We start from the raw sequence: 23,512 nt of genomic DNA, 5'->3' as shown, positions 1-23,512 counted from the left end.
GAGAGGGATGTTCTCTGCACGCGTTCTGACGAAAAATCTAGGAACGTGGCAACATAAAACTACAAATAATGATATAAAACGAGGTACGTGGGAACAGCAGTTGCTCAATTTCTGAAAATTTTATGTCTCAGCTGCGAATGCTCTAAATTAGCAATTGCCCCACATCTATTGGTGACTATGCTATTCTGTGTTGTCAGGTCAGCAGAGTATCTGACGATCAGACACTTGCGGGCAGCATTGCACATCCCACCCAAAATTAAGTAACATTGTACCACAACTCTGCACGCAAACCATACCTACTGCAACCCAGCAACCGTATGACCAGCAACGATATCAGTTCTAACCAATTCCACCACTCTCCGTACGTAACGTAATCTCTGGCCTTGTACAGATCACTCCACGTACATAACTCTCTTACTTCAGGTTTCCACACTGCTATCGTCTATTCGACATCGAAATACCGGCCCCAATACTAGCTAGTTGGCTAGTGGGCTAGTTGGCCCCAACACTAAAGTAAATCTCAGGTTGAAGAAGTCTTGTGCTCAAAACACCTACGTCAACCATGATCCCGTAACCGAACCAAGATATGATGCTTCGGAACAATCACTCTATGCATTGAATTGTTTGAGCTTCATTTCTTCGCTGCATCATGCGTTTCTGTTCCATTGCAGTGACTCCGGGGGATTTTGCATAGTGGACTGATTCATCGAGGAATATATATGCAGGCTTAATAAATGTTGGATTCTCAATTCTGCGTACATTGCATACATTGCATCGGATGATTGTCTGCACAACAAACGTGAAAAAGAAATAAATGGTGAAACAAAATGGAAAAGAATGGTGAAAGTGATGTAAGGGCACCGTTGTGCTCTCCTCTCAGCGCTCAAGGTCAAGGTAAATGCCGTGACAGACCAATGTACTGGTAACTAGTGATGTAGCGAACTTTTCGCGAACCTTCAGTTCGCAGTCGAAACCCGCTGGATCGCGAGGTTCGATGAACTTTCGAATTTCAAGCCAGATTCTCCGAGATTCGCAGAAGTTAAGAGTGGTGTGACTGATACGGCTCTGAGAGCCATTGAATTGAAATATCTTTGTGAAAGAGGACAAAACATTTGTTTGGGCTAGTCGGTGCAAGTTGACGATCATAACGGGCACAGCACGGAGGCTACCGAGAAAGACCGACATCACACAGGCGCTCACTGGCAATTACGGGAAGTTTACGGGAAGTTCTCAAACCGCTGCCACAGGGAGTGCAGTGAAGATAGAAATAATGCACGTACATCAATCTAATCTACCCCCTATGCGCCTGCTGGAAGAGCTGCGCCTGCTCTGGAATAATTTAAAACCGCATGTTATGAAGCGTGGCACAGGAAAATACGGTTGCTTGTGTGTGTTGCGGCGTCTCGTCGCGCCTGCAAATGGCTCGCATTAAATTTGTTTCCTTTTCAGGTTTTCAATGCATCTTGCTAGTGTAATAAATGTAGTATAGCACACAGAAAAATATAGAACGTCATAATCTGAACGTATAACACAAGTATTTGGCGGCTTTTCGAGTCGAAAAACATATGCTTCAACCCCCGGTAAGGAGATCGGCGCGCATGCGCAGTCGATGTTAAAGTTGAACTTCTGCAAACTTTTTAGAAAAGTTCGACTTTTGCGAAGTCGAACCACGAAAGGTTCGCGACATCACTACTGTTAACGAGACTCGGGTGATCGCTATGTTCTGTGACCTCTCGATTTTTGAACACATTTCGAGATAGCACTTACTGTATTAATATTATTAATACATTATAAAATATGCCTATTTCAACGTACTTGCACAAGTGTTCTTTTTACAGGTAGGTTGCGGCATGCATGATGCATGACAAAACAAAGTTCGGGTATGGACCCAAACGTCAAATTTCATCAAACTCCACATCCTCTACAAGAGCGGATATGTCGTCACGGAGCTGGCTCGAAGGCGTATGTGAATTGGCTGAGATCCGCTCGCACTGTGTTTGTATATTCACTCAGAGTCACCTCCGGGGCAGCTTGCTTCGCTCGGAGCTTGGAGGGCGATCTCGCAGATCCTTCCCACAATTCATAAGCTAGATTATGGCGGCTACTTTGATTTTTTTTCTTCTTCTAGACTGTGTAGACTGATTTACCACCCGTATCAGATTGTGGAATTAGTCACAACTGCTTAAATTTTGGCCCTGGTGTCAACAAAAATAAATAAAATAAATAAAAATAACTGGAATAAAACATATCGAAGAACTTTCACACAGGCCTTCATGCACAGTCTCCGCTTCTTCAGGCAACATATGTACAACATGGAATGGCTGGGGAGAATCTGGCTAAGCGCGTGTTGTCTGTCCGTATGACGCATGCAATCCGGTCTTTTGCTACAAAGTGATAAACAGTGCTCAACTGGAAGTAGACGACACTGCGAGTGCGTTGTCGTGTCGCTCTAGCTCGGTCGCGAAAGGAATTTTCTTTTCTCCTCGGTTTCCCGTTCAATGACGCACTTCCGCTCAGCTCCGACTCTGCTCAGAGCGAATTAACGTAAACGCCATACGAAACGATGCATTTACATGGGCAAAGATAATGCTTGTGCATTATGTCCCTAAAGCGATAGTATGAAGTTGCTCTTTGGTGTTTTATCTTATTTTCATTCGCCATATATATGTAACTTTTTACGTTATCAGTCCACATATAGTTCTCAAGGATCTGTTCTAAGTCACTCTCGTTTTTTACGGCGTTACACTGAGCGTTATGAAGATCGAAGAAAAACTCATAGAAAGCGATATGAAACTTGAAGCTGTAAAATCAAACAATAATTTCTTATCAGCTACTCCACAGCCGTTATGCGATTGGTTTATCATGATTGCGGAACCATTATTGTAGTGATGGGAAGTAGTCAACTACATGCAGATAAACTACTGTATAGTATACTATACAGTAGTTCCAGTAGTAACACGAGCACAAAACCAAGAATGGTTGCAGCCCGGGTTTTCCTTTGCTTTACCCAAGCCAGCAATCTATTTTTATTGATAGGCCAACCATGGGCCCCACAGTCCTAGACCAGTAGGTCCGACGTTGGATGGACGTTATTCATACTCAATTGACTCGCGGCGTAGGGTAACGATTTATCATTATTTATTTGTTGCTCGTATTTCCCACACCGGACAGTAAGCACGCCGTTTTCAAGCACAGAAATTTCCCACAATGAACACGGCGTTTCAAAGAGCAATAGAAAAAAAAAAGGAAAATATATAGAGAGGGAGAATCATAAAATATATATACAATATGCCCGAGACCACCAGAATCAAACAGCTCATAAAGAAAAGCAATAGCATATATTTTTGGCATTTGTCGTATTGCCAACTCTAGGATGGGACAAGCGTAAGCATCTCTTTCCTGAGGAAGAACAGATACAATACATAGGTTGTCTCGCGAGCTTCCACAAATTCGAGAGCCTCGTTCGCGTGCGAGTCAAAATGAAGAGTGATGTTGCCGTGATTCCGAGCGGGTTAGGTCAGGCAAGAGACTACCGCTCCCGAGAATGTCAGAACGTCAAGTGTTTATTTGACCAACCCCGACAGGCCACCCTGACACACACGCGCGAAACAGTTTCTTCGTCGTCGTCATCCCGACATCTTCCCCTTTTAGAAATTGTTGCACTGAAGATAAAGAACACATGTTACATAAAGAACACACTTTCCCCTAAGCGTCATTTACAGTTCTATTGTGCTACAACACCGTATCGTTCAGGTTTTTTCACAATTCTCCCAGACCTTGTTCTCAGTCCCTCAGCCTGGTTTTGAGATGCGTGGGAGGTCTCCCCCGTTGTTTGATCACTGTAGCGCTGCTGGACCGCCTGGTCATCCCGATGCGAGCTCGAATCCGCCTGCAAGTGCCTGCTTGTGCGCCTTGTGACCCCAGCACTTGTGTGGACGACGTAGGACCTCGGAGTAGAGCCTGTGCCCAAAATCGTACCGTGTGTTGCTGCTCCAGACCTAACGTGTGTTTCGCTGGGCAGCTTCTGGCGTTCGCACGCCCTCCGTCGAGTGTCGTACGTGGACGCTTGAGACTTCTGCGCCTCGTGGTACGCCTTCCTGTACTCGGTCAAGTGGCTCCACTGTGGAATAAGATTGTCGGGCGTCGTCGGCACAGTAGACTTGATCTTTCGTCCCATCAGCAGCTCGGCCGGCGAGTAACCGCACTGTCCAGGCGTAGACCGGTGTGCTAGAAGCGCATGGTGCACATTGGGTGATTTTGCAAGTAGCATCTTCGCCGTCTGCACTGTTCGTTCCGCCTCGCCGTTGCCCTGGGGATAATAGGGGCTCGACGTCACGTGCCTGATGTGTTTCGACAGGAACCGTTTGAAGTCGTGCGACGCGAGCTGTGGTCCGTTGTCCGAGCGGATCACGTCGGGAGCCCCAAATCTTGCAAATATCGGCTCTAGCTTCGAGATGACGTCTTCGGTTGCAGCTTTCTTCAGTGGCGCTAGCTCAAAGAATTTGGAAAAGTAATCGACAACGTCTAGTTCCGGGACTTGGCGTAGAAAATGTCCATGTCGATTATCTCCCACGGTTTTACCGGAAGCGGAGTCTGAAGCAACGGTTCAGCGCCTGGCCGCCTGTGTGCTTGGCAGGTTGGGCACTTCTGCACGAAGTCTTGAAGGTTAGCGCTGATTCCTGGCCACCAGACTGTCTCGCGAGCGTTAGCGCGGCACCTTGAAACGCCTTGATGGCCCACGTGTAGTTTCTCGAGAACTTCTTGCCGAAGCGAAGGAGGTACGACCAGACGGGCGCCCCTAAGGGGAAGACCGTCCACAACTGAGAGCTCGGCTGCAACGCTTGCGTAAAGACGAACTTCAGGAGAGAGATCTCTTGTTTCTGGCCACTGTGTAGCGCTGTATTGAGTCACCAACTGCAGAGTCCTGTCTGCCTCCTGAGCTTGTCTAATGCGCGACAGCATGCCGTCGGACGCCGGCAGGCTTTCGATGGCAAGGGCTTCGTAATCCTTTTAGGCGATTTCCAGAAGTCCTCCGTTGCTTCACTGCGCAGGGTTCCTCGAGAGAACATCTGCGGTGTGCAGGTTCTTTCCTGGCACGTGATCAATAGAGAAATCGTACTCCATGGTACGTAACCTCATCCGCTGTAGCCTAGGCGTCAGATCGTCCGGTCGCTTTGTCGAAAAGATGGGCACCAGCGGCTTGTGGTCGGTTTCGACGTGAAAACGGAGGCCAAGAACGTACATTCGGAACTTTTCGCACGCCGATGTGATAGCCAAGGCCTCCTTCTCCACCTGCGCGTACCGCTGTTCCATGGACGTCAGGGCCCTGGAAAAAGCAACAGGTCGTCGCTGGCCGTCCGGGTCTTCCTGGAGCAATACTGCGCCCAGGCCATAGGAAGACGCATCCACTGAGAGAGTGTGCGGACGACCGGGATCGTAGTACGTCAGCACAGGCGTTCTTGTGAGCTGGTCTTTCAAGCTGTCAAACGCACGTTGCTATTGTGGGCCCCAGATCCACGCGGCGCCGGATGCAAGCAGATCCCGCAAAGGTTTGCTGATTTCGGACAGCCCCGGCAGAAACTTCATGAGATGGTTTAGCATCCCGAAGAAGGCCCTGAGCTCGCTGAGTGACGCCGGAACAGGCAGTTTCCGGATCGCTTCGGTTTTTTCGGGGTCGGCGGATATCCCCCCTGGTGATAGGATATGCCCCAGGAACTGGATCCTCTGCTTTCCTAACTCACATTTTTCCTTATTCAAAGTGACACCTGCGTCACTAAGTCTCCGGAGCACAGCGTTCAGGCGTTTGTCGTGCTCCTTGCGGTTACTCCCGTAAACCAGAATGTCGTCCATGTGACAAGTAGTCCCTGCTAGGCCTTCCAGAATTCGTAACATTTCTCTCTGAAAGAACTCTGGTGCTGTGGCGATGCCAAAGGGCAGGCGGAGGAACTGGTATCGTCCCAATGGCGTGATGAAGGTCGTTAACTCGGAGCTTTCCGGGTACAACGGGAATTGCCAATAACCAGCATTGGCGTCGAGCTTGCTGAAGACGGCTGCGCCAGATATCTTGCTGAGATTTTCTTCAACTGTTGGCATCATAACACGCTCCCGGACTATTTGTTTGTTAAGCTCTGCGTAGTCAACGCATATCCGAAGTTTTCCGTTCTTTTTCTTCACCACCACCATTGGGGCGCACCATTCTGTGGCGTGTTCCACCTTCCGTATCACGCCGAGTTCCTCCATGCGGCGCACTTCGTCTTGGACGGCAGGGAGCAACGGTAACGGCACGCGTCTCGGGTAGGTCACAGCATGTGGCGTCGCACCGGGTACCAATTTGATTTTGTACTTGACTGCGAGCTGTCCGAGGAGACCAAACAACATTGAATACTCGGAGACCACAGGATCGCTTCCTGTGCTGTCCTCTAGTGCGAGCAACTCTGGGAGAACGTTTAGTGCTCGTATGGCAGGCCTTCCAAGAAGGGCATGTTGCAAGCCATCCACGACGAACACGTCTTGCGTCGTTGTGTTTCCGTTCCAGGATATGTGAACTCTTGTCTGCCCAGTGGTCTTTACTTTGGTCTTCCCAGGTCCATAGAGCGCTTTCGTGGGTTTCTTCACGCAAACGTCTGGCGTGAGCGAAGCTCCTGGCACTGCAGTCACGTCGGCGCCTGTGTCGACCTTGAATTTGAGTTGTCTCCCATCCATGGAGGCTGTGATAAACCACGGGTCACATGCCGGCGAGAGGTGCATTTCTCCAAGAAACACCTCTTCCAAAGCGCCTTTCCGAGCCACACCCCGTGCACGACCTCGTCGTGTTTCCTTCTGCTTCCTGTCTTTCTTAGCAGATTTGCAGACCGTCGCATAATGTCCCTTCTTTCCACAGAAGCGGCAAGTCTGTCCTTGGGCTGGGCAGCTCATTCTGGAATGGCCACGTGTGCCGCCACACCAACCGCATGGCTCTGTCGGCACGCTGTCTCGGCCACCAGTGGGCTTCAAGGGCACCCTTCCACCTGCTGTGAGAGCGTCTAGATCTGTCCGTTGAGCCGCGTCCAGACTGCACACAGAGGCAGAGCCATTCCCTGCTGCCGTCTACCAGTGATAGTAACGCCCACTTGTTGATAGTCCCATTTCGCCTAACGAGATGATACGACAATCCCATTTCGCCTAGTGGCAGACACCCCCTCGCTCTCTTAATCCTAAAAGTCGCATTAGGCTAAATGGTAATAGGCGAAATGGGACGTAACCCTCCCACTACCCAGACCACCGAGCTAGCCTCTGCACTATAGCTGCGCGTGACGCCACAGAGCTCATGATTTCAGGTACGGATCGCGTTTAGATCTAGGATCGCGGTACTTCCCTCGCACGCGAACGATAAGCAGTGGAAAGCACGCTTGTGTTTTTGGCTAGCTTCGAAAATTGCGGAGATCGTCCCACGCTTTTTTATCTTTTCTTTTTTTTTTGTCATTGCTGAAAGACATGGCAGTTCGAAGGCGAGAACGGCAGAACCCATCATCACAACATTCTCTGGTGGTGCGAATCGGATGTTTGTTGACAGCGTTCATGTTTACGCCTCCTGCTCCCCACGAAAATGGGCACGAAAATTATGTTGGTGATTCTGCATGATGTGCAGGTAGAAGAAGGAGGTGTAAAGTCTTTTATGAAGTCATGGCCTGTACGTTCATGCAGTATTGCAATATCCTTCTACCATCTTTGCACTTAATTTAGTTGTTGATCTCTGTAGTCAATTTACTTTCACTTTTATTAAGTCACTTGCCCCAATAAGTCTGAAAAATAATTATAAAAATATTGCGGTCACTATCATCCTAGCAATACACAAGGCCATGCTGCTTTATTCTCGTGGATCATCGTCAAAAGGAATACAGTAGTAAAAGTTAATATTCCCACGGTTAAACGATATACAGGGTGTTCAAAATTAAGCTTTCACGAGCGCTACGCAAACACAGCGATGACAGGAAACCGGATGATAACTTTACGCTACTTGTGTAAGAAACAGGTGTTGCTAATTATGCAGCACCTGTTTCTTACTCAAGGAACAGAAAAAGTAACACCAGTTTTCTTTTGTTCGCTTATTTATAAAGTGCTAGTGAAAGCTTAATTTTGAACACCCTGGATACAGGGTGTTTGCTCTAACGTGTCCAGAAATTTTATTTAAAGCGAGCGATGAAAGAGAAACGAGTGCTACTTTTCAGCTACTTGACTAAGAAACAAGTGGTAATAGTGACGCAGTACCTGTTTCTTGCTCAAGTAGCAGAAAAGTACCACTTGCTTTTCGTTTATCGCTCGCTTTAAATATAATTTCTGGACAGGTCAGAGCAAACCCCTGTATACAACTAGGAAAAAGAAGATTGAAGTGAACGCGTCTGGTCGGAAGCTACCCACATGTCGAACTGGATCGCGGGATATTCCAGTTTAGGGAAAAGAAGGTGTCATGAAACGCCACCAACATAGTAGGCAGACGTTATGTTTACATTACTATACTTCTGCATGGAAACAGTCATTGCACGGATTAATTTAGTTGGCACCTGGATTAGCTTATGGATGTATAGATTAGACGGAATGTGAAAAGAAAACTTTAATCAGTGGCAAACGGCCGCCACGAGTACAGAACAGGTCGTCCCGCGGCCCGTGATTTATCCAGGTCCCTCTACACCCCGGAAGACTTCGACGACAACCACCGTCTTTCTCTCCCTCGTGCCTGCTACCAGGGCACTTGTGTCATTTCAACTTTAGATACATGTCGACAATGATACGTAAGGTCGTTACAACATAATAGGGTTAATGACCCTCTCTATTTTCTTCACCCCCCGTCCCCGTTCTCGTAATTCTGGGTAAGCCATTGGCCGTGGCTGATTGCCTCATCGGTGAGGGTCGCTGAGACCCCTCAAAAGCTCTTGCGAAGAAGCGAAGAAGAAGATGACGTAGAAGAAACTGGCACGTAGAACGAACGATACCTTGCAAAGTCGATGACATCTCTGGCCCTCGCGAATAGCTGTTTCTTAATTCCAATCCACGTAAGTATGAATCTTCTGTGTTCAGTATAAGACTGTGATATTTTTGTAAGGCAATCTGATAGAGCATTGCGCATTCGCCCGTTCTCCAGTGTTCAATAGTAAGAGTAAGTACGGTCATAACCTACAGCCTAGAGCAGGGATAGTTGAGCTAACACCAACAGGGTACTAGAATAGTGCGCCAGCTGCACACATGTTCCACAAAGCCTTTTAACAACTTAATTGATAACATTCAACATTGCGCATCGTCGGTTGTACATGTATCCTGTCGCCCTTTAATGCACTCAATTAAATTTCTACAGAACTATGCGGAGAGCATCCTATCTATATGCGAATTCTACTGGCCTTTACCGAAAATCTTGTACTGACTTGAGTATGCGTGTTACCCCTGCCACACAGAAAAATAGCCATTCCTCGCGAGTTCTTCATAGTGCAAGAACCTTTCTCTTAACCCTTCCTATCTTCGAGAACGAAAGAGTGGATTTCCTGACGTCTAACTTTTGAAGAACCTTTTAAAGGTGAAAAATACGGACAAGCCGAGGAACTTTCGAGGAAGCTCTTTTTCGAACGCTTATTTTTTTGTGTGGGGTTCAGGTTCGCTTAGTCCCTGGTCGTTTCAGAGCAACATGCGTCGCGTCTCGCTGACCATTCCAGAAGGAACATTGCCACAGTGTGTATGTGTGTGTGCGTGCCACAGTGCCACACTATAGTGTATTGGTCTGACTACACCGAAAATTTTCGCGGTACGTGGCGATGATTGGAGGAATTCGTGTAACCTTAGGTATGTTTAGTAGGCCCATATAGGCGAGGATAGAAACTGAAAATGGCTTCGGTTGTCTATTTTCTGTCTACGCCCCCATCGCGTGGCATGTTCAGGTGGGGGCGCCGACGGAAGCTGCATTAACATGACTTTCCTAAAAGGAGATGGATAATCCTTAATGACGAACAATGCAATGCTTGCGTTGGAAAATAATTTTAAAATTAGCCTCATTAAGAGCCGCTCTGGATTGCCGTAATTTTCGTTCTCTTGTGTCACAGATGGCGACGAAGCAACCACTGCAGGCGCGCCCGTCTTTGTCCAACATTCGCGTGGCTATTGAGGAGGACAAGACGCCACCATTGTCAGAAAAAAGACGAGTTCTTCGCAACCTACTTGTGCTTAGCATGAGCTTCCTGCTCCTCTTCACCGCCTACCAGTCACTGCAGAACCTCCAGAGCAGCATCAATGCGGAAGGAGGACTCGGGACGGTCTCTCTGGCTACAGCTTATACCACCCTCGTTACCTCCTGCATGTTTCTGCCCAGTTACATGATTTGTCGCCTAGGGCTGAAGTACACAATGGTTTCTGCGATCTGTATGTATCTGTTGTACTTCTTTGCCAACATGAAGCCAATGTGGTTCACACTTTTGCCAGCGTCTTTCATTCTGGGAGTGGGAGGAGCGCTGCTTTGGACAGCCAAATTTTCCTATCTCACAGCGCAGGCCCATTTGTATGCCGACCTTGTAGGTGCTTTGGACGCTGCACCATTTGTGACTGGATTTTTTGGTATCTTCTTCATGCTATTCCAGACTGCTCAAATTTGGGGCAATTTAACCTCGTACCTGGTTCTGCGGTCCTCAGACAGTCCAGACGCCGTTCACACTTCCAACCTAGGTCTCTGTGGGTCTTCCTTCCACCCCAAGGAAGATGTGAAGCAACTCAACAGCACAAAGCTTGGCAGCGTCACCTCGCTCCAGATACTGACACTGAGTGGCCTGTATGCCTGCTTGGGGATATCTGCGATACTAATAATGGTATTGTTTCTGGACCCCATCTCGAACGAGCTTATGGAGACCAGTCCACCACTGCCGTATATCACCGAGACCATAGATCACATGAGAAACGCCTACCAACTGTTGATCATTCCCCTGACAATATACAGTGGAATGCAACAGGCCTTTCTGTGGGGAGACTTCACGCAAGCCTTCGTAGGGTGTTCCTGGGGTGTACAGTACATTGGGTTTGTCATGATGGCATACGGCGTGATGGACTCCATCTGGTCTATGGTGTTTGGCCTCCTGGTGAGAACGGTGGGACGAGTTTCGTTGGTACTAACGGCGGCTGTGCTCGATCTTGCCATGATGGTGCATATGGTCCTGTGGAAGCCGATGGCGGAAGATTTGTTCAACTATTTCTTGATAGCCATCCTGTGGGGAGTGGCCGACGCGTCTTGGCAGACACAGATTAACTGTGAGTTACACTACTTTGTACGCATCTTTTTTTCTTTTTTTAACGGTAAATATCTTGGCTTTACAACGATCATACAGTGAGAGATATATGGCCTGTTTTCGCTGTTTCTTTTTTTTTTTTTTTTGTGGAGCATGAAGAGTTCCTCAAGAAACACGCAAAATAATGTTAAGCACACAGTTACTTGAAGCAAAAATGCGCAGTCAACGTTGTCTCCAGATTTTCGGTGCCTTTTCTATGATCTTGGATTTGTTTTGATTATTATAGCCAAAGTAGAAAATTTGACAAATCAAGGGTGCCACATATCACAAGTCAGGTGTCAAGGTACCACACGTCCCAATTTACATAATTGAGACACGCAGAAAACGAAGACGTCGCGTACAGGTCTGGAGAAACGTTTACGGAACTCGCGAGTGGTGTACTGTTCCTGCGGTGGGACACCCTAGCGGCGGGTGGAAGCGGGTGAGTTCATTGCTTCGGAAGAACCGAAGAGAGCGCGGTTAGCGACAGACAGCGGTAGCTTTAACTTCCGTGGCGCATCCAAGGGATACAGGGACTACAGCTCTGTGTCGTTTATCTACTGCACTCTTCCAACCCTCCGGACTAGTAAGCTGACCCGCTCCCGCCTGCCGCTGGTGTCACACCGAAGAAACAGTACGCCGCTCGCGTGTCCCGTAAACCTTTGTCGGTACATGTACTAGCGCGTTCTTGCTCTTCAGCTTTTGTTTGTATAGTCCAGTTATTTTTACCTACTTGTTCCAGTAAACTGGCAGAAAAATCAGTCTGACGGAAGGATATTACAATCAAAAGAACTCTACTTCCAAAAGTGGAATCCAGTAGGATGACAAACACCCAGAGTTGTACCCAATCAAGTCACCTCTTCGTCTATGTGTGCGTGCCTCTTAGCACGGCAAAGCTGTACCGCTGTCGACCCCCCAAACGGCGGCGGACATGAGGATTTTCCTGACTCATTTTTCCAGCGATTTACCCCAGGACGTCAACCACCTTACTCTCTGCCCATTACTGGTACCGGCAGTTCCCGAAGTCTGGCGGACCATTGGCCGCCGACCCATCTGCTACCACTGCGGTGAAGTTGGTCATGTGTATCGTCATTGCCCGTATCGACGTCTAGAACTACGAGGGTTTACAGTCAACGCGCCACGGCCGAAGCCTGGCGAATACCCAGAAGAAATTGACGCCTATATCGGTGATACTGATAGGGGAGCACCTGGACAGTTTTCTCCTTCCCCATCCCCTTGATGGTACGGCTCACCAAATCGCCGGTCGTGCGCTTCGTCTTCAAGGGAAAGGTCCCGAAGCCCACGCAGGGGAAACTAACAACAGCAGTCTATGGAGGTGGTACTGCTTTTCGTCAATGTGTGAAAGATCCTCCAACCTCTCAACGCCGTAAGCTTGATTCGCCTCCTCGTCGTAGCCGCCACAGGGTACCTACCACAGCTAATTTACCAATAAGAATTGATGGACATCACATGACTGCACTTGTCGACACGGGTGCCGGCTATTCGGTCATTAGCGGAAGATTTGCTGCGAAGCTCAAGAAAGTAACGACGACCTGGGACTGCCCACAAATACGTACCGCTGTTGGCCATCTAATTGTGCCTACGGGAGCTTGCACAGCGCGTGTACAAGTGCAAGATCACCTTTACCCAGTGACGTTCGTCGTCTTGGGGCATTGCTCACGGGATGTAATTCTCGGAATGGACTTTTTGACAGAAAACGGCGCAGTGATTGACCTACAGTGTGGATCCGTTACTTTTTCGACAGAAACTCAGAGGGAACTGCCCTCTTTCCCGTCGACTCCTTCAGGTGCCGTATCGTTAAAAATTGTTGACGACCACGTCAGCACCCCACCGCTATCATCGCTCATGATAACTGTTTGTGCTGACGTAACTGACGACCACGAAGGCGTCGCTGAAGCTAACCAGACTTTGCTGTTTGATCGTTGCATATCGGTTGCAAGAAGTGTTGTGAGGGTCAAAGGTGGGCAAACGTCTATTCTTGTTGCGAACTTTGGGCCCGCGTATCAGCATCTGAACAAGGACACTACAGTTGCCTTCCTTGAAAGCATTGATGAGGTCAGTAACACCCTCACGCTCAATGACATAGCCTCACTAACTTCGCCAGGTCGTTCACAGGATGTCACGTTCAACATTAACCCGTCGTTGTCATACGAAAAACTAGAACAGCTACAAAATCTGCCAGACCCCGCTGGCAAAGCACCGTATCCTCACTGACGACGCAGCGGCACCGACTCGCCAGGTACGATATCGTGTGTCGTCAAAGGAACGAGGCGTCTTTCGTAACCAAGTGACAGAGATGCTTGACGATGATATTATACAACATTCCAAGAGCACCTGGGCATCGCCCGTAGTACTGATCAAGAAGAAAGACGGGACTTTCAGGTTTTGTGTGGTTCACCGCCGGCTGAACAAGATAACGAAGAAAGATGTTTATCCACTATCCCGAATCGACGACGCTCTTGATCGTCTTTGCCATGCCAAATATTTTTCTTCACTTGATTTAAGAAACGGGTATTGGCAAATTGAAGTCGATGTTCGGGATCGCGAAAAGACAGCGTTTGCAACACCAGACGGATTATACGAATTTAAGGTTATGCCGTTCGGGTTCTGTATTGCTACATTTCAGAGGGTTATGGATAAGCTCTGGCAGACTTGCCTTGTATATCTCGACGACGCCGTTGTGTTCGCCAGGAACTTTGACGAACACGCCAACAGGTTACAAGTGGTTTTGGAGGCGATTCGGAAGTTTGGTCTAACGCTCAAGCCAGAAAAGTGTCACTTCGCATACAACAAGCTCAAGTTTCTCGGCCACGTTGTAAACAGTGAAGGTGTTCTGCCGGACCGTGACAAAATAGCTGCAGTTGTAGGTTTTCCCAAGCCCATTCAATAAATATATATCCCCCCCCCCCCAAGCCTAAGGACAAAAAACCTGTTCGGACTATGCGCGTATTACAGACGGTTTGTGGCTGGTTTCTCCGGCATAGCAGAGCCCCTTAACCGTCTCATGAAAGAGGATACATCGTTTGTGTGGGAACTATCACAGGAAAAAGCGTTCCGTGAACTTCAGAGACGCTTGTGCTCTCCACCAGCACTTGCGCATTTCGACGAAACCGCCGAGACTCATATTCACACCGATGCGAGCGGTGTCGGGCTCGGGGCTGTACTCGTACAGAAACAGAGCGGACGTGAAAGGGTCATTGCTTACGCCAGCCGTGGGTTATCAAAGGCTGAAACAAACTATTCGACGACGGAGAGAGAGTGCCTCGCAATTTTATGGGCTACGTCGAAGTTTCGGCCCTATAGATACGGAAGACCATTTAAAGTGATAACTGATCATCACGCTTTGTGTTGGATAGCTAGTTTGAAGGACCCTTCCGGTCGCCTCGGCCGATGGACCCTTTTTTAAATGGAATTTTAATTCTTCAAGAGCGAAATACCTTCTGGTGGCCCCGTTAGAGTTACGTGCCGAAATCGTGAAAGCGTGTCACGATGAACCATATTCAGGCCACCTCGGTCAAGCATGTACTTTAGCGCGAGTTGAGGCACGCTACTACTGGCCACGTGTTCTTGCTGATGTCAGTCATCACGTTCGAACATGCCGGGATTGTCAGCATCGGAAAACTCCGCAACTAAGGCCTGCAGGTCTCCTGAAGCCTATTGACCCACCGGCAAGACCTTTCCAACAGATTGGGATGGACTTGTTAGGCCTGTTTCCTGCTCCAAGTATGGGCAACAAATTTATTATGGTTGCCACAGACTACCTAACACGGTATGCCGAAACTGCCGCCATTTCTAATGGTAGTGCTTCGGAGGTTTCGAAGTTCTTTGCTCATCGAATTGTTCTTCGGCATGGAGCACCAGAAATTGTTATTACGGATAGAGGAAAAGCCTTCACGGGCAAGCTGATGCAGGCCATTCTACTCTATAGCCATGCTAGCCATCATCCGCTTATCATCCGCGCTTATCATCCGCAAACAAATGGGCTGACGGAACGTTTGAACTTTAGCGGATATGTTATCCGTCTATGTGGATGTTGAACATAAGACTTGGGATGCTGTATTGCCCTACGTAACTTTCGCATACAACACAGCTCTTCAAGAAACTACGGGTATCACTCCATTCAAACTTGTCTACGGAAGAGAAGTCACAACAATGCTTGACGCGACGCTACCGAACGTCGAAGATGATAACGTGGATCCCGAGGTGGCTATGCAACGCTATAAAACGCAAAGTTAAGACAAACATAGGTAAAATAAAGACAGCCTTCGTGGCACAATCCCCCTAAAAAAAAAAGAAACCGATGACTTTAGTTTAGTCAAACAAGTGAAACGTTAACAATATCCTCTATCTGTCCTAATACAGTTTAAGGAGTACTACATGAACGACCTCGAGAAGAACGCGTCTTCGCGCTGAGTGTTGAGTCCAATCTGGAATGACTTCATACTTTAGGTCACCGATGTGACAGGGTACCTTATACTTGCCAAAGTAACGTCGCAGGAGTTTCTCACTACGGCCGCCTCGTCTATCTGAAGTGTCGTCTTCAACGAGCAGAAGAGGCACGACAGATAGCACGGCAAAGAATAAAGAGTCAACAGAGCCATGACAAAAGACTCTACAACCTTCGACGTCGTGACATCCAGTATTGGCCTGGAGACGAGGCCGTAGTGAGAAACTCCTGCGACGTTACTTTGGCCCGTGCTAGGTAACCCGTCACATCGGTGACCTAAAGTATGAAGTCATTCCAGATTGGACTCAACACTCAGCGCGAAGACGCGTTCTTCCCGAGGTCGTTCATGTAGTACTCCTTAAACCGTATTACGACAGATAGACAGATAGAGGATATTGTTAACGTTTCACTTGTTTGCTTATATTAACTAAAGACATCAGGACGATGTCGTTTCTTCTTTTTTTTGAGGGGGGGGGGGGTTATGCCACGAAGGCTATCTTTATCTTACTCATGTTGGTCTTAACTTTGCGTTTTATTTGCGGCTGTATCACTGTATCTTTACTGTACTATCATCTGTACCATCTTTAACCCTCTTGCAATCTGTTTGTGCCTTACATGCGTGCTAGAACGGTGGGCGTGATTGCGTTCCCTTTCTTGCCACCTCCCCTGGCGGGAAGTTGAGGCCAGTGTGGTTGTGTGACTCTGGCGGGAATCGCAATTCAGACTTTTGCCAGGGGCACACGTTTCTTAGATGTCGCCGTTACTAGTGTAGTTTAATCTTGAGGCCACAAGTTAGGCCAAATAGAAAGGTTGGTTCGCCATCGTCGTCGTCTCTGCCTTGCGTGACAATATCACTCTTTGATAGGATCCCTGGGAGCGTTAACTTCAGAAGCGCGAAGTTACTCGAAAGCATGCCGACACTCTCGCGAAACGATTAGAATTATACAGAAGAAGTTTGGCCATTTTTTGGTGTAAATGATTCTATGGTGTTAATATATAAGGTCAGCTATGCCGATATCCTAAATAGTCGAAACGGTTGTGATATTCTGAAAGCCCCAATCCAACTGTCCCCAAAATGCCCCGTCATTCCCCCAGTTCTGCACAGTGCCATGTAAGAAACAAAAAACGATAATTCATTCCGAAACACACATGGGCGTAGTCATGTTTTATGACTTTGATGCACCCGAACGGGCACTGTGACGCGCCTTCGTACTTGTCAGTGGATTCCAGCTGCGGCTTTTCGTGGCTTCACGTATCTGCGCTTGAAGATGGCGGATAGCCGGGTTCCACTGGTTCCGCAATGAGTAAACAATGCAGCAGCTGCGAATTCATTCGTGAACCAAGCTCTCTGCGATGTTGCAACTGGAATTCGTCGTTTGTGTTTGGTGAGCTCGAACAATTTGTATCAACTCGCGTCTGCGTTAGCCCCTTTACAGCGCTTGCCCAGTGTACGGACAAATATCTTAGGAAATTGACTGACGTTTCGACAGCCGTTTTAGCAACAAAATGCCGACAACGTTCTTTTGCGGGAAAAAGCGTGCTGTGTATATGAGAAACCCCATAATGCTACGGGACAAGTTTTGCGTACGATTTATCAGTGTGTAACACCGTCTACGATATTATGGAACGACGACTGGCGTAAAACAAAATACCAATCACGTTTTAAACATTTTGTGGGATTGTGTGCATTTTCCAGAAGCTTTTTTTGAATCGCACACTCTCATGTCATGCTACGTCGTGTAGCACGCTACAAACTGCTGCACTTCAATGTCTAACATCTGGATTTTGTTTTTAATGAGAACCGTAGCACAAAAACATGCGGCTGCACACCATGTAGACGCAAAAGAAATATCAGAGCCAATACTGCCAAGAAATACTACCACTTAGAAGAGATGTTTCGGAAGTCTGACGAGTTAGGGCACATCATAGGTCCTAGAAATCCAATCAGCGGGTGCACCTTATCCCCCTGTAGAGTGCTATTTCAACTTGCAACTCAGCTCATGGGGTGTAAAAGCGATATACGCGATTTAAGCGACTGTCGTCATGGGCGAAATCACTGGTCAGTCTCTGGATTAATTCCGTTCGCAGGAATTATTCCACAAATCACCTCGTATTTAATGTTTATCATGTGGAACATAGTAAGCAATTTGTAAGATGCAACCATATCTGCAGCATTCCCGCCTGTCTCTTACCTTTGCAGGTAGAGATACGTTACCGAATGGTTCGCAAAGGCCGGTCTTACAGGGCCAGTGTAACTCGAGTCTTCATGGAAGTTATGCTTTAGCATAACCATCGCACATGAAGTTCAATTATATACGCTTGCATACCAAGTTATTTTTTATGCACGTGCTGTACCTTCCTAGTCATACATATGCACTATTACTAAAATAGCCAAGTGTTATAGTCCATATCAGTTGTCTCGCGACGTAAACGCCCAATTATTATGTGTTATAGTCCTATATGGCACTATTACTATATGGACTATTGGCATGGTGGTACCCAAATGGCAACGCACACTAAATGTCTGCTATTCTTCTTCCAGTGTTGTACTTGTTATGCTGGCCTAATACTTGTGTGTATGTTACTAACCTTGGGGTTGAAATGTGTAGATATAAAAACCTGTAAACCTTGAGAACAAGCATTCTTTCGTTGGCCCTGCTTGCGTTGCCTCATGCTTCTTTCGCTACGGCAATACCACAGTGGCGACGATGGAAATTGATTACCCCGACATGTTTACTGCTCCGGGTGTTATCTCGCCTGCTTTCTGCTAAGCATGGCTTGTTCTGCTGGAATTCCGCCCCCTCCGCCATTTTTGCCTACACTGGGCGCACCTGCAGTGCCATGGCCGCAATGGAAGCAAGTCTTCGTGAACTACTTGGAAGCAGTGGGAGGAGACGCTTTTCCTGCGAAGCGCCGTAAAGCAATCCTGCTAAATTCTCTTGGGGTCGAAGGGCAGCGCATTTTCTACGGCTTCCCGCCAGACGCAAGCCCACCACCACTACCCACAGTTTTGGGGTCAGACGACGCAAAGAGAGCGGACTCTGCTCTCGACGACTACGAAGTTGCATTACGTGCCCTGGACAAACATTTTATTGCGACAACGAATGAGCTCGTCGAGCGGCACCGGTTTCGCAGTCGTTGGCAGCTACCTGGTGAGCCATTTCAGGATTTCGTTACGAGCCTCCTGGAGCCAGCTTCGTCGTGTAGCTACGGTACGGCAACGGATGATGCAATTCGTGACCAGATAGTCGAAGGCACTACATCGCGAAAACTTCGAGAACGACTTCTGTACGAAGGAACGTCTTTGACTCTGGGCCGTGCTATCGAAATTGGTATTCATCAAGAGGTGACGAAGCGAGAGCTGGAAATATTCGACAGCAAGGAAGTACAAAGAGTGAGCACGTGGAGTAAGCACCGCGACTACAAGCAGCCTGACGGTAAGAACAAGCCGAGAGCAATATGTTACCGTTGTGGATCAACATCGCATTTGGCAAACAACGAAAAATGCCCTGCAAGACAGCAGCGTTGCAGGAAATGCCACAAGCTTGGGCACTTCCAGGTTATGTGCCAATCGCGTAAAAATGCAGATGACAAGAACGTGCGCTATTGCCACGGTGAAGATACGACAAAAAATGATTACGAGATACTCAAGGTGAATAAGGACCGTCTATCAAATGGCGGAATCTACGTCAACGTCATTATTTCGGGAACTACGCTGAACTTTTTGGTAGATACGGGCTCTACTGTATCGCTCATACCGGAAAATGTTTACAAGGAAGCCTTATCTCAAAAGTTTCCGTTATCGCCTGCTAACGTGAATCTACTGGATTATTCTCGACAACAAATAGGAGTGAAAGGATGTTTTCTCGCACCGGTGGAATATCATGGCCACAACACTTCAGTTTTATTTTACGTTGTGCAAAGAGGAACTGCGCTTTTGGGACTGGGCGCTATTCGTAACCTGGGACTTCATATTCAGGGAGCAACAATGACCTGCTACGATACCTTCTCGGCGACTTCCCTTCCCCCTAAACTACAGGAAGAGTTCGCGGGTGTCTTCACTGGAACTCTTGGACATGTGAAGGGTTACAAACATCAGGTGAAGCTCAAAAAGTCCGTTAAGCCAGTTGCTGCGAAACTTCGACGGCTACCGCTTGCACTCAGAGAGGAAGTCTCGCAAGAGCTAAGACGTCTGGAAAAAGAAGACATCGTCGAACGTGTAAGTGCTTCTGAATGGATTTCGCCAATCGTAGTAGTGCGGAAGCGGGACAATTCATTACGACTCTCTGGCGACCTCCGTGAACCCAACAAAGCGATCGTTGTAGACGCATTCCCGTTACCACACATGGAAGAACTTTTGCACCAATTGTCCGGAGCAACGTGGTTCTCCAAGTTAGACTTGGCTTCCGCATACCATCAGCTAGAGCTAACGCCTGATAGTCGTGAGATCACTACTTTTATAACGCAGGACGGACTTTTTCGCTTTAAGTGAGTATGTTTCGGCCTTGCGTCCGCACCTGCAACGTTTCAGAGAATGATGACAGCCACCTTGCAGGAATGTAAGGGAGTGTTGTGCTACATTGATGATATTATTGTCTTTGGCAAATCAAGAGCGGAGCACACAGAGAACTTGCGTCGTGTCCTTGAAAGGGTCTCAGCAGCGGGCTTGAAGCTGAATCAGACGCGCATTTTTGAAGTGAAGGAACTGTCATTCTTGGGACACACTATTTCTGCAGAAGGTGTAAAGCCCTTATCATCGGACATGGATGCAATCAAGTTTGCGCCAGTGCCGAAGGACTCAGCAGCACTCCGTTCCTTTTTGGGATTATGCGGCTATTATGCGAGATTTATTTCTCATTTTGCGGATAAAGTCGAACCTCTTCGAAAGTTGTTACGTCAAGGTAGCCAGTTCACCTGGAATGAAAGTGTGCAGAAAACCTTGTGGCAACGTGCAGAGCCATAAAGATGTTCGACCCGAACTTGCCGGTCGTCGTGACCACTGATGCCTCCGACTGTGGTCTGGGAGCCGTGTTACAGCAACGAAGTGAAGAAGGGTTACAGACTGTTGCCTTTGCATCTCGCACGCTTTCTTCCGCTGAACGTAAATACTCCGTCGGTGAAAAAGAAGCATTGGCGTGGCTATTTGCGTGCGAACAATGGCACGTGTACCTGTGGGGGAGACGATTTTTATTACGAACTGACCACCAAGCTCTGGTAACCTTACTATCATCTGGTGGGTCCGGCCGGCGACCAGTCCGCATTTCGAGATGGACAGCGAGACTGCTTTACTACAAGTTCGAAGTCCAGTACCAGCGTGGATCTGATAACGTGGTAGCAGATGCCCTTTCGAGACTACCTGCTTCAGCTACGCAAGCTCCCAATCTTCAAGAAGAAATTATTGCTACAATATCCGCATACATTTCCAAAGACGAGGTGCAGAAGAGCGTTGAAGATGATCATGTACTTCAGAAAGTAATGGAATTTGTGACTACCGGGTGGCCAGGAAAGAAAGAAGTGACGAAGGAGCTATGGCCATTTTACCATGTCAAAGCTGAACTGTCTGTAGTGGACGGCCTCTTGCTCAGGGACAACAAAGTTGTTATACCAGAAGCATTAACTTCAACGTTTGTGGAATTTGCACACGACAGTCACCAAGGGATCGTGCGAACTAAGCAAAGACTACGTAACAATTTTTGGTGGCCGAAAATGGATAGCCAAGTAGAAGCTGCGGTGAGAAATTGTTTGGTGTGTCAGTCATGCGACAAAACGGCCAAACCGTCATTTATGCCGATGCAACCAGTCCCCTTCCCAGAGGAGCCATGGGAGCAAGTAGCCATGGACATCGTGGGTCCATTTCACAACGCTCCTCCAGGCTGCAAGTTCGCAATAACCCTCGTCGACTACCATTCGAAGTGGCCAGAAGTGGGTTTAACGGATTCCGTCACCTCTCGTACAGTAATGGACTTTCTTCTGGCTATATTCAGCAGGGAAGGCTACCCTGCGACCGTGCTGACCGACAACAGGCCCCAATTTAAGTCCAAAGCGTTCGAAAACTTCTTATCAGAGAGGGGTATCAGGCACAATACGTCCTCGCTCTACTACCCGCAGGCGAACGGCCTCGTTGAGAGATTTAATAGAGTACTAAAGGATTTTGTTCAAATTGCGCTTCTGGAGAGTAGACCGTTGAAAAGCGCCATTCTCAACTACCTTGCCTCATATAGATGTACCCCACATGCTACAACTGGGGCCTCCCCTGCCATGTTACTACATGGACGGCAGCCAAGGACGAAAGTTGACATTGTAGGCCTACCATCCGGGAAACTTCATCCAAAGCCAGCGCCAACAAAGGAAGTTCTACGAAAGCACGTAGAAGGAAAGCAAAGTTATTCTAAGAGATACACAGACGCACACAGGAGTGTGAAGAAACCGATATTTAAAGAAGGAGACTGCGTGAGAGTGAGGAAATCGATTCCGCAAGGGAAAGGCGCCTTGTCATACACAAGGCCTCTAAAAATTGTCAAGCAGAAAGGGGTTGGAACGTTTGTGCTCGAAGATGGGCGTACATGGAATGCATCAAAGTTGGTTGCTGCTTCACACATAACGCAACCAGTGGAACAAGACCGTTCAGGACCACATTTTTGGCACTTGCGTGATCTGCATCGGCGAAACATCCGACCATCACGTTATCTGTAATCACAAGAACAGTCCAGCGGTGCCGCACTTTCGTCGGGAAGGGAGGAACGTATGCCAAGCAGTCCAAGCGAGCCTTCGGCAACGGCACTAGCAGCTGAGACAACATCCGAGGCATTGCCTCCCGATAGCGAAGGCGAAGTGGAAGACGTGGACCCTGGTGCACGTAGCACTTTTGCTGGGAGAGCCTCAGGAACGCGTAATCGGCGCCCGCCTACTTGGATGAAGGACTATGTGACTTGAAGGACTATGTGACTATAGGACTATGTGTTTTAGACTTTTTTATAAGAGGGGGAGATGTTATGTTGGCCTAATACTTGAGTGTATGTTACTACCCTTGTGGTTTAAATGTGTAGATATAAAAACCTGTAAATCTTGAGAACAAGCATTCTTTCGGTTGGCCCTGCTTGCGTTGTCTCATGCTTCTTACGCTACGGCGATACCACAGTACTGTCCTGTTGTCTAAGGATAATAGTGCCAACTTAAATGTGTCCCACCAGTGCGCTTTCCTTGACACGTGGACGCTGCAAACTGCCACAACACTACCAAAACCGGATTTATCGGGAAACTTTGCGTCTGCGCTATCTCGAGCTGTGACTCGCTGCCACACCAGACCGCTATCGCCGTCGACGCCTCTGGAGCCCATATATACGCGAATTCATCAGTGTGCGACCGACTATTGGCGTGGTGGTACCGAAATCGCAACGCACACTAAATGTCTGCTCTTCTTCCAGGTGAGAAAGAAATGTTATGGTATTGTTTGTAACAAATGTCAAATTATCATAGTGGCACATACCACCATGCCTAAATCCATATGCTTATAGTGTATGTGTATGCTTTGACCTCTGCGCCCTGCGTTTGCTCTCCTCTGGGGACGTCGAATCAAACCCGGGACCTAATAAAGAGGCATCCTTAAGTGAGGCAGTATGTATATTTTGTATGAAAAACTGTGTTACCGCTGCATCTATTACCTGACATGATTGTACGAATCGTTACCATATTGGCAAATGCTCTGGCGTCTCAGAAGCCGCGGCTGCTAAGTATCCTTATCTATTGCTGAGTATCCGCACAGCGGATACTC

The 23,512-nt window shown here is 47.9% G+C and overlaps 4 protein-coding genes across 4 annotated transcripts; 3 read left to right on the top strand and 1 right to left on the bottom strand.

The window, feature by feature from the left end:
- Nucleotides 1-3,724: 3,724 nt before the first annotated feature.
- Nucleotides 3,725-4,962, bottom strand: LOC135384502 (uncharacterized protein K02A2.6-like). Its single transcript, XM_064613704.1, has 2 exons — nt 4,582-4,962; nt 3,725-4,492 (listed from the first exon to the last, which is right to left on the bottom strand). The coding sequence occupies exons 1-2, from the start codon at nt 4,960-4,962 to the stop codon at nt 3,725-3,727; spliced, it is 1,149 nt and encodes a 382-aa protein (XP_064469774.1).
- A 3,889-nt stretch (nt 4,963-8,851) lies between these two features.
- Nucleotides 8,852-12,429, top strand: LOC135383308 (protein unc-93 homolog A-like). Its single transcript, XM_064612822.1, has 3 exons — nt 8,852-9,029; nt 10,065-11,256; nt 12,016-12,429. Exons 1-3 carry the CDS (start codon nt 8,982-8,984, stop codon nt 12,096-12,098), a joined length of 1,323 nt encoding a protein of 440 aa, XP_064468892.1. The 5' UTR covers nt 8,852-8,981; the 3' UTR covers nt 12,099-12,429.
- Nucleotides 12,430-18,514: 6,085 nt separating this feature from the next.
- Nucleotides 18,515-20,233, top strand: LOC135384501 (uncharacterized protein K02A2.6-like). Its single transcript, XM_064613703.1, has one exon. It carries the CDS (start codon nt 18,515-18,517, stop codon nt 20,231-20,233), a length of 1,719 nt encoding a protein of 572 aa, XP_064469773.1.
- Nucleotides 20,234-20,706: 473 nt separating this feature from the next.
- Nucleotides 20,707-22,434, top strand: LOC135384500 (uncharacterized protein K02A2.6-like). The gene has a single exon (XM_064613702.1). It carries the CDS (start codon nt 20,707-20,709, stop codon nt 22,432-22,434), a length of 1,728 nt encoding a protein of 575 aa, XP_064469772.1.
- Nucleotides 22,435-23,512: the final 1,078 nt, after the last annotated feature.

The sequence above is a fragment of the Ornithodoros turicata genome, chromosome 2, assembly GCF_037126465.1.
Source record: "Ornithodoros turicata isolate Travis chromosome 2, ASM3712646v1, whole genome shotgun sequence".
Classification (NCBI taxonomy): domain Eukaryota; kingdom Metazoa; phylum Arthropoda; class Arachnida; order Ixodida; family Argasidae; genus Ornithodoros; species Ornithodoros turicata.
Note: the sequence above shows the minus strand (reverse complement) of the source record. Positions and strands in the feature narration are given on the sequence as shown.

Bases quoted from the DNA above. Each gene is read 5' to 3' on its own strand.
- LOC135384501 (XM_064613703.1), top strand. From the start codon at position 18,515: ATGGCTTGTTCTGCTGGAATTCCGCCCCCTCCGCCATTTTTGCCTACA.
- LOC135384502 (XM_064613704.1), bottom strand. From the start codon at position 4,962: ATGCTGTCGCGCATTAGACAAGCTCAGGAGGCAGACAGGACTCTGCAG. The intron at 4,493-4,581 runs GTAAAACCGTGG...AAATTCTTTGAG, and splicing joins TGCTTCAGACTCCGCTTCCG to CTAGCGCCACTGAAGAAAGC.
- LOC135384500 (XM_064613702.1), top strand. From the start codon at position 20,707: ATGTTCGACCCGAACTTGCCGGTCGTCGTGACCACTGATGCCTCCGAC.
- LOC135383308 (XM_064612822.1), top strand. From the start codon at position 8,982: ATGACATCTCTGGCCCTCGCGAATAGCTGTTTCTTAATTCCAATCCAC. The intron at 9,030-10,064 runs GTAAGTATGAAT...CTTGTGTCACAG, and splicing joins GTTTCTTAATTCCAATCCAC to ATGGCGACGAAGCAACCACT. The intron at 11,257-12,015 runs GTGAGTTACACT...TACTTGTTCCAG, and splicing joins TTGGCAGACACAGATTAACT to TAAACTGGCAGAAAAATCAG.